The following is a 12860-nucleotide window of genomic DNA, read 5'->3' as shown; positions in this document are numbered from 1 at the left end:
TCCATTTTGCTCTGAGACAAAAGTCCTGGGGAGCAGTCTGATAGACTTAGCCGAGGTCAGATGCCTACCCATGAGCCAATCACCTGCTTTACTGGAGTTCAGTCCCTGGGCGACTCATCCCCGGGGCCCGTGAGGAGGCAGGATGGCATTATCTGGCAGTTCTCCAAGAAAAGCCTGCTGTTTTTGTAAGATGAAAGGGGAGAGGACATGGTTAATGAAACCTGTATCTGCTTCTGTAAAATCCACAGAATCATACTCCCTGTCCTGTGTCGATGACCAGGCAGTAAGCTGACCCAGGAGGTCATTTTTCCCACAACAGTCTTTACATATATGACTAAGGAACACACTGGTAAAAGAATATGGGAGAAAGTCTGAGTATGACAAGTCAGCTAGACTGATAGTAACTAAAAAAGCTGTGTGAAAATATCCTTAAAAAGTTGCCCCAACTCACTCAAAGTCCAAAGTTGGATCTGGAAATACAATGTCATGGAGTTTGGATAAGAACAGGTTTTCTCCAAGCTGAACGATGACACAGAGATTAGAGACTTCTAGAAACTATACTTTTTCAAAGAAAAAACATCACATGAGAAAATGAGGCCTAGAAAAATTAAATGACTTAAGCTAATTAATGGCAGGACTGAGACTAGAGTATACTTTGTGTAATTGGCTATGGTCTTTTTTTTTGTTTTGTTTTGCTTTTGTTATCACTTCAGAACGAGACAAACTTAAAGAAAGGAAACACAACCAAAACTCAGTGGTTGGAAAAGAGATGGATGTGAACGCCCACTTGTTTCTTACGTATAAAGTTACCCCTCGCAGTGTTTTGGAGGAGAAAACGCTGGCTCTTCCCAACGTTGGTTACATACACAAAGATTCCAAAGACAAGACAAGTGCTTTGCAAACAAAGTAACTAGAACCAGCTCAGGCGTCCCCGCGCCGGGTCCTACGTTCCACGGTCAGAACCACCAACTGTATCCCCCCGGGGAACAAGGTGATTCAGAAAAGCTGGCGTCTTCAGAGAAGGGAGAAAACTTAGCCGGGAAGAGAGGAGAAAACTTGCTCAGCTTCTTGCTGGGGTCTGAAACGATCCCAACAGAGTCCTTAAACCCCTCAGGTTTCCCCAATCAAGCACCCTCGCCCCCAACCTGGGCCACCCCAGATCTGACTATCAGACGACAGAAGTCTGCGGACGCACGGAGAGCTGACCACCCCACGAGAGGAACCTACGCGCGGCCGCACCCACTCACCCGCCGCTCCCCGGGAGACGGGAGACGAGCCCGGGGTCCAAGTCCTGGGCGTGGCTGACTGACCCCTTTCCGGGCCCAGCTCCAGCTCACCTCGGCGCGGCCCGCCTGGGCGCCGCCATCTTGACCACGAAGGGGGCCTCGCGCCGGAGGCCCCTGAGCGGGCGCCCTGAGCGGAGCCGGAGCGCCGGGGAGGCCCAGGTCGGCGCCCTACGTCCCCCGCGTGCTCGCGCCCCTTCCACGAGCGACGAGAGTCCCGCACGCAGCGCCCGACCCAGGCTTCCGCGGAACCGGCGCCCCGCGCATCCCGCACCGCGGCTCAGGCGGCGCCGAGGGCGGCCCGGGCGGAAGAGCGGGCGCAGGGCACGCGCTCGGTAACCTGGCAACGCGGAGCAACCCGGCGTCCCCGGCGAACCCCAGCCCTCTAGCGCGAGGAAGCACGGACCCCCGCACCCGCCGCCCAGCCCGCGCCGCCCCTCGGTCGCTCCGCCCGCCGCTGCCCGCTGGCTATGGTCTTTTAAATCCATGATACAACGTCTATATGTAACAAATCTGTTAAACCCTGAATGTTTATGATATTCAAGTAATCCAGTATCTGAATTATTCTTGAAGATAAAACATCCAAAGACTTCTTAATTGTATGGGTATGCATACATAAAATACACGTGGAGGTAACTTCAAATATAGTATGTGCCTGTCTCTATTCCTTCCCTCTCCGCTCTTTTAAAAAATGCCCCTTTAAAAATTGCCCACTCACCATCTGTTAGGTAAATTTGCTGAAACACACAGTAAATGTGGAGACAGAAATTGTTATAGAGACTATTCCAAATGGCACTGACACCTGTATTTATGAAATTTTTAAAAGGGTAACTTAGAGTTGTTTTTTTTTTTAAATCCCACTATAGTAACACCACATCATCCTAGGTGCCCAGTTCTATCCAATTACATAAGATGGAGAAAGAGAGAGAGAGAGAAACAGAGAGAGAGAGAGAGAGAGAGAGGAGAAAGAGAAAGAAGAAAGAAAGAAAACCAAGTACTTATGTATAAAATGTTGCTGCCAAAGTTTGAGATTATACTCAAGCATCAATGAACAGAAGGAAAACACTTACAAAATTACAAATGTATTTCATTTATGGTATGAGGGACACAGGTTTAGATTTGCAACACGCTCCCACAAGGGTCAAATTGACCACTTTTTTCTATCTAGTTGCTCTTGAAACAGATGCCATTCAATTCCAAGTCTATAGCTTAGACCATGTCACTGCACATGAAATATTGTTCATTCAGAGTCAGCACATAGCAAGAGTAATTTATACTCTCAGAGTGTTTGCTCTCAAGTCAATAGCAGAGAAGCCTTGAATAAAAACGTTCCCATTACTTTCCATTGTAATAGATCTTACTTATAGCCCATGAAACAGTGGTCAGGGGAGATTTATTCTTTGGACACCATATTATATAATCTCTCCACTTTAAGCCATCCCCCACTCGGCGATTATTTTTTAAATATGTTACTCGTAGTCAATATTAATTTACATTTAATCTTTCTTAGCATTAGGAGAGTATTATTTTGTACAGGCTCAGAAACAAATCTCCCGAAATTCCTCCCTGATGCTCCCTTCAGGCTGAAAATGCATTGCAGGGTGGCTGCAGTGACTTAATTCTAGTTGGCAGAGCCCTGGCCACACACTAATTTCATTAGCCTCAAACTCCTGGATTTGAAAGATCCACTGAATATGATTCCTGTCCTCTGACATGTCACTTACTAACCAATTCAGTGTGCATACAGAGGAGAGAAAGGACTTGCTCAGCTCTGGCCCACCGGCAGGCAGATGAGAATTCCCAGTCAGAGACACTGTTTACATCTGAGTGGTCATTCTTGCCCGGGTCCTCATTTTCAGGAAGGAACTTCAATCCAGGCTTTGCTGGCAGCTGCAGCATTTGTTACATCCATTACTAGCTCCTTGTTCCTTCCTGCCCCCCAGTGCTTAGCATCCCCCATTTCAGTCACTAAGTCTTCCTTCCCCCAGCCTAGAAGCTTACCTCACCATAAATTTTTATCTCAAATGATAGGTTTGGCACAGTCCCCACAGCAACCCACAGGGACTGGGGAAAAGAAAACTCAAATCTCTGGAGAGCTAAGAATTCAACCATTTAGAGGAGTTTCTTTTATACAGGACAGTCTTCATTGAGCTGAACCCTGCAATCCCAGAGAAGATTCACCTACCCGTTCTTTTCCTCTTTCCCTAAAGTGACTGTGTCTTTGAACAAGGGGTCTGTGTTCCACTATTCTCTCTATTCATTTTGCAGGTTTACAGAGGCTGGGAAACTGGGGGCTGGACTTACATGCCAGGAGCTTCTAAGATCACACGCAAAAATAAGGCTACTGGAAGAGATTGTTGGAATCTATCTCTGTATATTTGAACATGGGCAGTGGTTAACCAGGATGCTCACACCAAGCTTATATCCAGCTTGCAGCACAAGCTACAAGTTGGTGCATCCCTCCTACTACCAGCCTCTTCTCAATAAATGCAGGTGAAAACTGGGGGCTCTTTTCCCTCAGCTGTTCAATCCAACATGAATAGCTGCAATTTGCAAATTAGAGGAAAATGACAGTGTTTTCTCTGAATGGTTTTGGTCCCAACGCACACTGCTAATGCTGGCATTCAGTTCCTTTCCTTCCCAGCCCAGGGAACGGGGGAACTAAGCATAAGGCAAGCGTTCTCTTTTCTTGCAAGTGCCTCAGATCCACACACCGGAGAAGGAATCAGCTCCCCCTGGAATCTTTTTCAGCAAACACAATCCTTCACCTAGTCTGCAAGCTCTCTCTTGACTTTAAGATTTCACTCTTTTTTCGACAGGCAGGCCCATCTGCAAGCTCCCAAGCTCCAAGTGAAGGCGCCAAAATAATTTTTTAAATGTCAAACAGCAAACGTGCCTTCAACCCCCAGAGCTCCAGTAAAAATACTGTGAGTTGCCCCTGTGGTTCTCAGGTCACCTCTGGCCTCATCCTCCCTGCAGCGCTGCCTCCTCAGGTTCTCTAGTTTAAGCTCAGAGGTAAAGGAAGTGCTTCCGGGTTTTGCTTCCGACAACCCAGGCTCTTCCTGAAAGCATTACCTCAAAGTGAAGGCTGCCCAGAAGCACTTTTGGCCTTGCAAACATCTAGAGGTGGCATACTCAACAGGTGCTAGGGATGCTCAGAGGCTCAGAGGGGCCATACCAGGCTGCAGCTTTAGACAGGCACCCCTCCTTCTAGCACAAACACAAACTTCATACCCCTGGGTGCTGATGTAGTGACAGCTTGAATCTCACAAGGAGTCCCCTCCAGAAACCCAACATGCTTCAGGAAAGGCACTTGAGAGGGAGCCGACTTTTTAGCTACGGGGAGCATAAGGGTCAGCCAGAACATCTGGAGAAGGGACTAACTGAGCTTGGGTCCTACCAGGCAGGGAGAGAGCTGTGCATTAGGAAAGGATCACTTCAAGACAGAGATGAACAAAAAACCTGGAGATAGGGGTAGAGAAGGAAAAGAGAGGCAGAAATTGAAAGGGAGAACATAAAAACAGAGAGACAAAAAAAAAAAAGCAGGGAGAAAGAGACACAAGGAGAGAGACACACAGGAAGAAAGACAGCGAAACAAGAGAACCCATAGTCACGCAGACCCTGAAACTCAATTTCTTCATCCAGAAGCCATCCATCTATACCCAGGGCGGCACAGGAGCCGTGGGGCCGAGGCTGCGGGAGCAGGCGGTGAGAGAGCACTGCAGCACCGCCCACCGTTCAGCGGGCCCGATCCGCCGTCCTCGCATCTTCCGCCGTTGCCCGCCTGCACCCGGAGCTAGAGGACCGCCCGGCCTTGCGCAGCGCACCCTACTGCCTCCCTCCAGGTGCCTTCTTGTCTGGCTCTGAGAATCGTCCTCAAAACCCAGGACTGGGGTTGGGGGCTGCGTTAGGGAGGTCGTGGGAAAGGATGGGCACAGGGTGGGTGCAGAAAAAGCGACTGTGTCTCGCAGTTAGCATGAGCTCACCTCCGGGCTCTGAGCTGGCAGGAGTAGAAAGCTGATCGCCCGGCTCCTGCCAGTGGCCGGATCGCAAAGGCAGTTTAGACGGTGCAAACAACTGCCCAGAGCAAATCACCTGGGGGCACGTCTGTGGGTGGCTTCTCCCCGCTTGAGGACAGTCCCCACGCCTTCCGCCCCATGCCCTCGCAGAGATAGGTGACAGGTCGGGAAATCCAACCCGAGCGAAATGGGCAATTCACGTCCAAATGTAGGTGAAGACCTAGCCTTCGGTTTAAGAACTGCCTCCCTAAGCTCTTCTCGAAATTTTCCAAGGCAGCTGCAGCTTGTCGGGCGGCTTGGGGCAGGGAAGCTGGGGAGTTGAGAAATGCCTAGTTTCTAGGCGTCTTCTCATCTTTCATATTCCTTGCGCCTAAGTGGCTCTCACAGGAGCCCGGCACTTTTACAAGCCTGTTTTGGAACCATATTTCACTCGAATGCAAACCCATTTAAATCATCGCCTTGTTTTTCGGAGACTGTTTCTTGTCAATGGGGCCATAAATCCAGAATGTCAAGCCGGATGGAGTGGAGCGCGGACAGGGGAGAGATGGAAGGGAAAGGAATCAAGCAGGGCAAGTACCTCCTCGGGTGAGGTGGGAGGGATTCGGCAGGATCTCCAGGGTGGAAATGAGCGAAGGCTGACCAGACCCCGCACCCCTGGAGTCCAAGCCAGCCTTCAGGATAAAGAGCGCGGGGAGCTACGGCGCGCTCTGCCCCGGAGGGAGCGCCCCCCTACCTGGAAAAGCCTCAGGATGTTGGCTACCATGATGGAGACCGAACTCCCCGAAGCCCCAATCACTCCAACTACTTTCTCGGGCTTGACGAAAACCGGAGGCTCGCCGTTGGTGCAGCGCACTTCGGAGGTGTCCTTCTGGATGAGCGCCTGGACGAAAGTGAGCGACTGTTCGAGCGCATAAGTGTCCCTGGAACAAGTGTCCAGGATCCGCGCTCCCAGCGTCACGTTGGGCAGCAGGTTGGGATCGCTGTTGATCTGGTCCAGGGCGTAGAGCATCGCTTCCAGCCTGTGGATCCCGTTCTCCCTCTTGATGTCGCCGCAGGGCACTCCGCTGGGACCCTTCGCGTGCACCGGGAACAGCCCCCCGAGGGTGACGTCCCCCTCGATCCGAATGGAGTGCGGGGCGTACATCTCCTGGCCGCGCGCCGCCGCCGCCAGCGCGCACAGAAGCACCTCCAGCACGCAGCAGGGAAACTTCATCAAAGTCAGGGCGCGGAGCAGCTTCCCCAACTGGACCATACTGCTCCCGCGGCTGCGGTGGTGGCGGCGGCACTCGAGGGGACGGTGGCGGGCTCGCCGGAGTCCTGGCCCCTTGGGGTGAGCTCCTCCGGGGAAGCCCAGGGTCTCCTGCGGGCGAGGAGGGTAGGGGCGCCCGGGGAAGGGCAGCCGGCGAGGGTGGGGGGTCCCGCGACGCCTGCCAGCTTGGGGCGCCGTGCGCTCTTGGGTTCCCCGGCCAGCGCGCCGCGCTCGAGCTCGCGCTCGGTGGCTTGCAGCTCGAGCTCTCCAACAGCCCAGCACTGGGGAGAGAGCGAGGATGGCTATCGCTTTAAATGCGCGTTCGGCTCCCTCTCCTCCTCCGCCCACTCCCTCCCACCCTCGCTCGCTCTCAGGCTCTCCCCACCCTTCCCAGCGCCCACCCTCCCCACGGTTTTGCATCATCACGCAGGGAGGGGCTGCGTGCTGAGGTAAGGGGGGAGGGAATGGGTGGGCGGCTGTGGGGGGGAGTACCTCCGATTCGGAGTTTCGAGGTCCCCAGGGAATCTGGGGATTGCAGGTCGCAGGCGAAGGCTGAGCTCCTGCTTCGGTCTCACTGTAGAAGCCGCTCGCTCGCCCGCCTGCACCCACACGCACATTCTAGGCACAGGGTGGCATCAGCCCCGGACAGGGCGGTTCTAGCTGGGGCTGACTGCTTCCAACCCTGAGGTCCGGAGCCGGGACTGTCAGCGCCGGGAGAATGCGAGGTAGTCGAAGGTGATGCCGCCAAGCATGAAGGGTAGTAGGGAGACCCCAGTCTGTACTGCTAATTCGTCTGTGCCAGTTTTTCCTAAGAAAAACACACATACACACAGGAGGCTGATTGATGACCTAAAGAACCTTTAGGCAGAGACTTCTCCGGGGCCAGGCACTGGGCTAGCCTGTAGGGAAAGACGCCAACAAGAAATGCTGGGAATGGAAATGCATCTTTGGTCTTCAGGGGTTACTGTGGCCGGAGCCGGATGAAGTAACCCTGGTCTCCAGTAAATCTGTGGCGGATTCGCTCCTTTTCTTCCTTTCATCGCAAGAGATGGAACAACTGAGAACTCTGCAGAGCGCACTTTCTTCTCTGGCGCTGACAGGTGTAAGGCTCCCTCCTACCCATTTCCAGAGATGCTTTTGGGCTGATGTCAGGTTTCCTCGGGCAGGAAATAGCAAGAAAGGTGGCAGTAGAGGAGCAGACAGAAATCTCCCCATCGATCCAGTGATCCAGTGATCCATTCTTCTTTTTTTTTTTCTGGCTGAAGATTTGGGGGGTTTGGGGAGTGGAATCAGGATGCCAGAGCAGGTTGTAGTGCAGTTAGGAAACTGTGTTTCAAAGGTGTCCCCTCCTGCAGGTCCAGCCCAAACTTGGCCCATTAAAGCAACAAGTGGCCCTAGTTCCTACACAAGGAAGGGCAATGTATCTGCCCTTGGTGCCCACGTGTACTGCTTATGGTGGTCTCTACTCTTGCTGAGCCTTTCTGTTGGAGTGCAGCGAAACTGTCTTATACAGAATTGAGGGCGCAGAGAAAACCAAAACAAGACTATACTTTCTGTTGTAATGTTAGTGTACTAAAGAAAAATGTCCTTGCACATAAACAAAACAGCACACACACACACACCTAAAAAGTCAGAAGTTGGGAAGTTGGTTGTCTCTTCCACCAACCACCTGTCTGACCTTGGCACTTCTGTTCCTGTGCCTGAGTTTTACTTTGCCCATCTGTAAAATGATGAAACTGAATTGAATGTTTTACACGTTAACTTTTAGCTTTCAAATCCTCTGTTGAAATAGGTCATGCACCTTTGGCCATGGTGTTCTTTTTAGACCAATATCCTTTGTTGCTTTATGTGTAGGGCACCCGTTTTTTGATACCTAAACAACACTTCAAACATTTCCTGGTACAGAGGATTTTTTTTTTTCTTGTTGACCACCCATTTATCTTCCTTCTAGGGAGAGTCCAGTCCATCACTTTCTTTTCAGACATGCCCCTCCTCCAGGTTTCAATACTTAAGGTTTGAGGAGGAAAAAAACCTTCTGGCTACAGTGTTCAAGGAAGGGAATAGAGGCTAACAAGAGTTATGCAGGGCTAATCCCTGGACTTCTGCTGGAGTAAAGAGGTTGATGACATAGGGTTACCACTGTCCAATAGACAATCCGTGCCGGAGTTAAAAGAAAAAGGAACCTCCTTCCTCTAAATGCTTTATGTATATCTTTTGGACAATGTTACACTATTTGATTTTGTAAAAACATACCATTTTACTGCCATCTTCAAGAAAAGTGATGTAAAAACTATGAGAAGCTACCCCTGTATACAATGTGATCATCCATCACTCATAGATGTGATGCCCTGCTATATAAGTGCACACCTTGTGCAACCTTATGCTGTGATGCGCCTGCCCCTTCCAGCCAGCCCTGGAGCTGCGAGCGTATAAGCCCGCAGCTGTGCCAGAAGCTCCCACATAAACAGGGAGATATTTGAATCCCATAATGAGAAATACCAGAGAGGAGAAAAGGCAGAGAGAAGAAGGGGTGGGGAAGAGAGAAAGGGACCTGGTTAGAACATGTGAACTCCTGGATCCACATGTGCCTGAAAGATTGCCTCTTTCTTTTCAATTATATAGTATTTTATTTCTGTTGTTTGAAATCAAAATATCCTCTTGTAACTCACCTATTCTGCTATTCAATACATTGGATCAAAAAGGCTGGAACAAGTGAAATAGATATCCTGGTAAGGCAGCATTAGCTAATTTGGAAAGGGGGAAAGAAGCAAAGCAATAGAAAGGCATCCTTGGGACACAAATACTGTGATCCTAGTATTTAGGCATCAGTACCTGAGGCTGTATTTGATAGAGACTGTATCCTTATTTAGTTTTTAATTTAAGGCTATTTAGTAGGCACTTGGTGCCAAAAAATATATTTGAAGAGCTGTGTTACAAGTGAGAACACTTGATTTTTCACCTGCCCATGTGAAGATCTATGTTCTCCTCTTCCATTTCCAGGTCACAGCTTGCAATTGCTCAACAAATAGTTCTTGGCTGACTGTTGAATGTTGCCTTATTCTGTGTTCTCTCTTTGCTCTCCTCATTCTCCCCAAACATCTGGCAGCAATCATTATCTTCTTTTTGTTGCAGTCATCTGTGTGCATGTTTTATTTCCCTTGCTAAGCTGGAAGATCCTTGAGGGTAAGGGGCTAGGTATTATAAGGGGCTAGGTATTATTTATCTTTCTACCTCGGACAATGTTCAGAATGGTGTTTTGTACCTAAGAAGCACTCATGTGTTGAATGAATCAGAATTGGTTTGCCATTCCCCACTGCCTTTATCTCACAATAACAGAAACATAAAGTGGGCAGAGCAGAAATGACGGCAAATAAATTGTCCTCTTAGTTGCAGAATGCAGTTTCTAGAACTTAAAGAATAATTAGTAGATTTTGAAATAATTTTGTTTTACAAAAATTTCGTAAGATTGAAATACTCTAACCTTAAAGCTCTCGATCAACTCTAAAGGAGGGCTTTAATTGGCTCTTCCTGAGTCAAGTGTTTATTCCTGGGCCGATAACTGGGGCCATTGTCATAATAGAAAGTGTGATTTGTTACCAGAGAAAGAGGAAAGTGACGCTGGGCTTGCAAGATATTTATATCTTCAGCCAGAGTGCATAGGATCTGGAACTTAATTGGTGACACAGTATTTGTTTGAGATTATATGAATGAAAAATCTTTGTGTAAGAGTGATTAATCTAAAACTTGGCCAGTCATTGTCCTAGTGTCATATTAAATTGCAGGAGAATCTAGTTTTAGGCACAAAGATCATAAATATAAAATGTGTTTCCAGGCTTGGTTCTGTGTAGTCAGTAATCTATACTCACCCACTCATTAATAAAAATGAAAGTTAAGGACTCAGTCCTAACATATATTTAGCATTGTATTTCGCTAACAATCTCAGTATTATTTTCTTTATTCTCCCCTGTCCATCATCTTCTGCAGAAAATAATGTCTCCACTTTCAATTCCCTGTCTATTTAAATCCAATTTGTAATTTATAAAGTTGTCCTCCTTAAGGGCTGCTGCTTCTGCCACAGTAATGTACTCTGGCCATTATTATACACTTCCATCTTTCATGGAGGTCTCCATCCATAGGTTTTGTTTTCATAGCATTTTTTGTTTTGGCGGTACGCGGGCCTCTCACTGTTGTGGCCCCTCCCAATGCGGAGCACAGGCTCCGGACGCGCAGGCTCAGCGGCCATGGCTCACGGGCCCAGCCGCTCCGCCGCATGTGGCATCTTCCCGGACTGGGGCACGAACCCGTGTCCCCTGCATCGGCAGGGGCACTTTCAACCACTGCACCACCAGGGAAGTCCTATACTTACGATTTTATATTTGCTTATTTACTTTTGTCTCCCCCCTCAGCTCAAGAGAGACTATATTCATCTGTGTTAATCACTGCTGTGTTTCCTGAACATGCCTATAAATCATACTGAAGAATGGTGCCTGAACTTTGGTAAGGGATCAATCAATTTTCTTGGCTGGATGAAGAAATGTGTTCATAAATTAATGAACAGATCTTCGGGGCTTCTGACTTGAGGACTAATGGGAAGAGGATGGCAAACGGTTGGGACAGGGTACTGCAAGAAGTAGTATTTGGAGTACTCTGATAGCTATCCTAACAGATAAGATTGTGTTCATTTAAGTAGTTCTAATGAGAGAGCTGGGAACTAGGGACACACAGCATTAAGGTTTTTATAATGCATTCTGTAGAGTTCTTTTTAAGGCTGTACAAATATCATTGAAAATATATGCATACATATACACCTCTGTTACTTTACTTAGCGCTTTACGAGAGCCCCTCAAGGAAGGGGTAGTAGCAACTCTCAGTATCCTTCCTTTATGATGAGCTTAATTTATTCAAAGTTACATCATAATTTATTTGTAACTGTGAAACTAGACTTAGTTATTGAATAGACCCTCCCTAGAAACGTATGACATTAATAAAACCAACAAAACTTTGTTCAGTTTCCAATGATAGACACATTACAGACTCAATTATGGGCCATCCAGTTTAATGAAGGGAAGAAGTGATTGAACAAATATAGAGCAAACAGAATATGAAGTTTTATCCTCCATTAACATTAGTAACGGATAGTGTGGGCTCCAATGCCTTCAAGATAGCTTGAGACCATCATCTCTGTGTCATGGGCAGGGGGATGTTCAGCCAGGATGTCTTTCACTGTCACTGAGAAAAATCTCCATAAGATATAATGATACCTACTGAAACTGATATGGGGCATTCGGGTAATAAGGAATCCATTAGCATATTTTTCTGGAAGCCTTGACTACAAAATGAAGACAGTAGATTTGGACACTTTCAGCCATGAAGAAGTTGTTTGGATATTCATCTTTATGCCTAATGAAATAAGCTTATCTCATCTCTGCAGCTTCCCATATACCATTTTCCCACCTCTGTTTTATGTTTGGAAAGACTTTTAGAAATTGAAAGTCAAGTTAAAAAGTGAGTGACAACTTAAATGATATATGGAATATTTTGCTGACTTACAAGAGCATGCAGAATTAAATATGACCCAGTTCAAATGTTTATTTTCACGTGTATGTTGAGGTGGCGTTTTCAAGGTGCCAGAAAATGAGAATTCACCTTCCAGTGTGTGTTACCAGGTCTGTTCATTGCACAGAATCATCTTCATAAAACATAGTGTTTTCTATGTACCTGGTATATATCTCAGTTAGTTTGAAGAATTTCTCAGATACCTCTTAATATGTAGTGCTCCAATTCCAATCTTGCCGTGTCCTGTACCAGTGACACAGCACACAGGAGTTTTATTTGTCTGGGTTGTTCAGAACCCAATGAAAGAACAATGGAATGGGATCAAAGAGATCAGGGTTCTTGTCCCAGATTTACCATAAAATAATTGTGTCCTCTTGGGAAAATTATAGTCATTCTAGGTCCCTTTTCTTTACTTTGACAGAGCTGCACTAGATGACCCCAAATAATATAGCACTCTTTCAGTAGTCGCTTAGATGTTATTGGTATTCTGAAACAAATGAAGACAATGACACATGGAGCTGTGCGACATCTCTGTAACTCTGTTGTCTTAGAGTTGCCTCCATTTTACAGATGATAAGATGACTGTGCATAGAAGTAGATGTTTGGAACCAGCGGTTCCAAAGTAAGTGGAGGTAAACCGCAAATTTCCTTCCTTCCTGAAGCTCACTTAGCCAAAACATAGGCTTCTGAATATTAAGCTGTAAAGCATATTATCAGTACATTTTAAAAGAAGCTATTCTTCTAGGATTTCCA

The 12860-nt window shown here is 47.6% G+C and overlaps 1 protein-coding gene across 1 annotated transcript in view; it reads right to left on the bottom strand.

Moving 5' to 3' along the window:
- LOC125961820 (metabotropic glutamate receptor 7-like) overlaps positions 1–6883 on the bottom strand; it is a 49728-nt gene extending 42845 nt beyond the window's left edge. The window contains exon 1 of the mRNA XM_049700844.1: positions 6036–6883. Coding sequence (XP_049556801.1) covers positions 6036–6554 — 519 coding nt within the window. The 5' untranslated portion in view covers positions 6555–6883. The remainder of the gene's footprint in view (positions 1–6035) is intronic.
- Positions 6884–12860: the final 5977 nt, after the last annotated feature.

This window comes from Orcinus orca, chromosome 17 (assembly GCF_937001465.1).
Source record: "Orcinus orca chromosome 17, mOrcOrc1.1, whole genome shotgun sequence".
In the NCBI taxonomy this organism is placed as follows: Eukaryota; Metazoa; Chordata; class Mammalia; order Artiodactyla; family Delphinidae; genus Orcinus; species Orcinus orca.
Note: the sequence above shows the minus strand (reverse complement) of the source record. Positions and strands in the feature narration are given on the sequence as shown.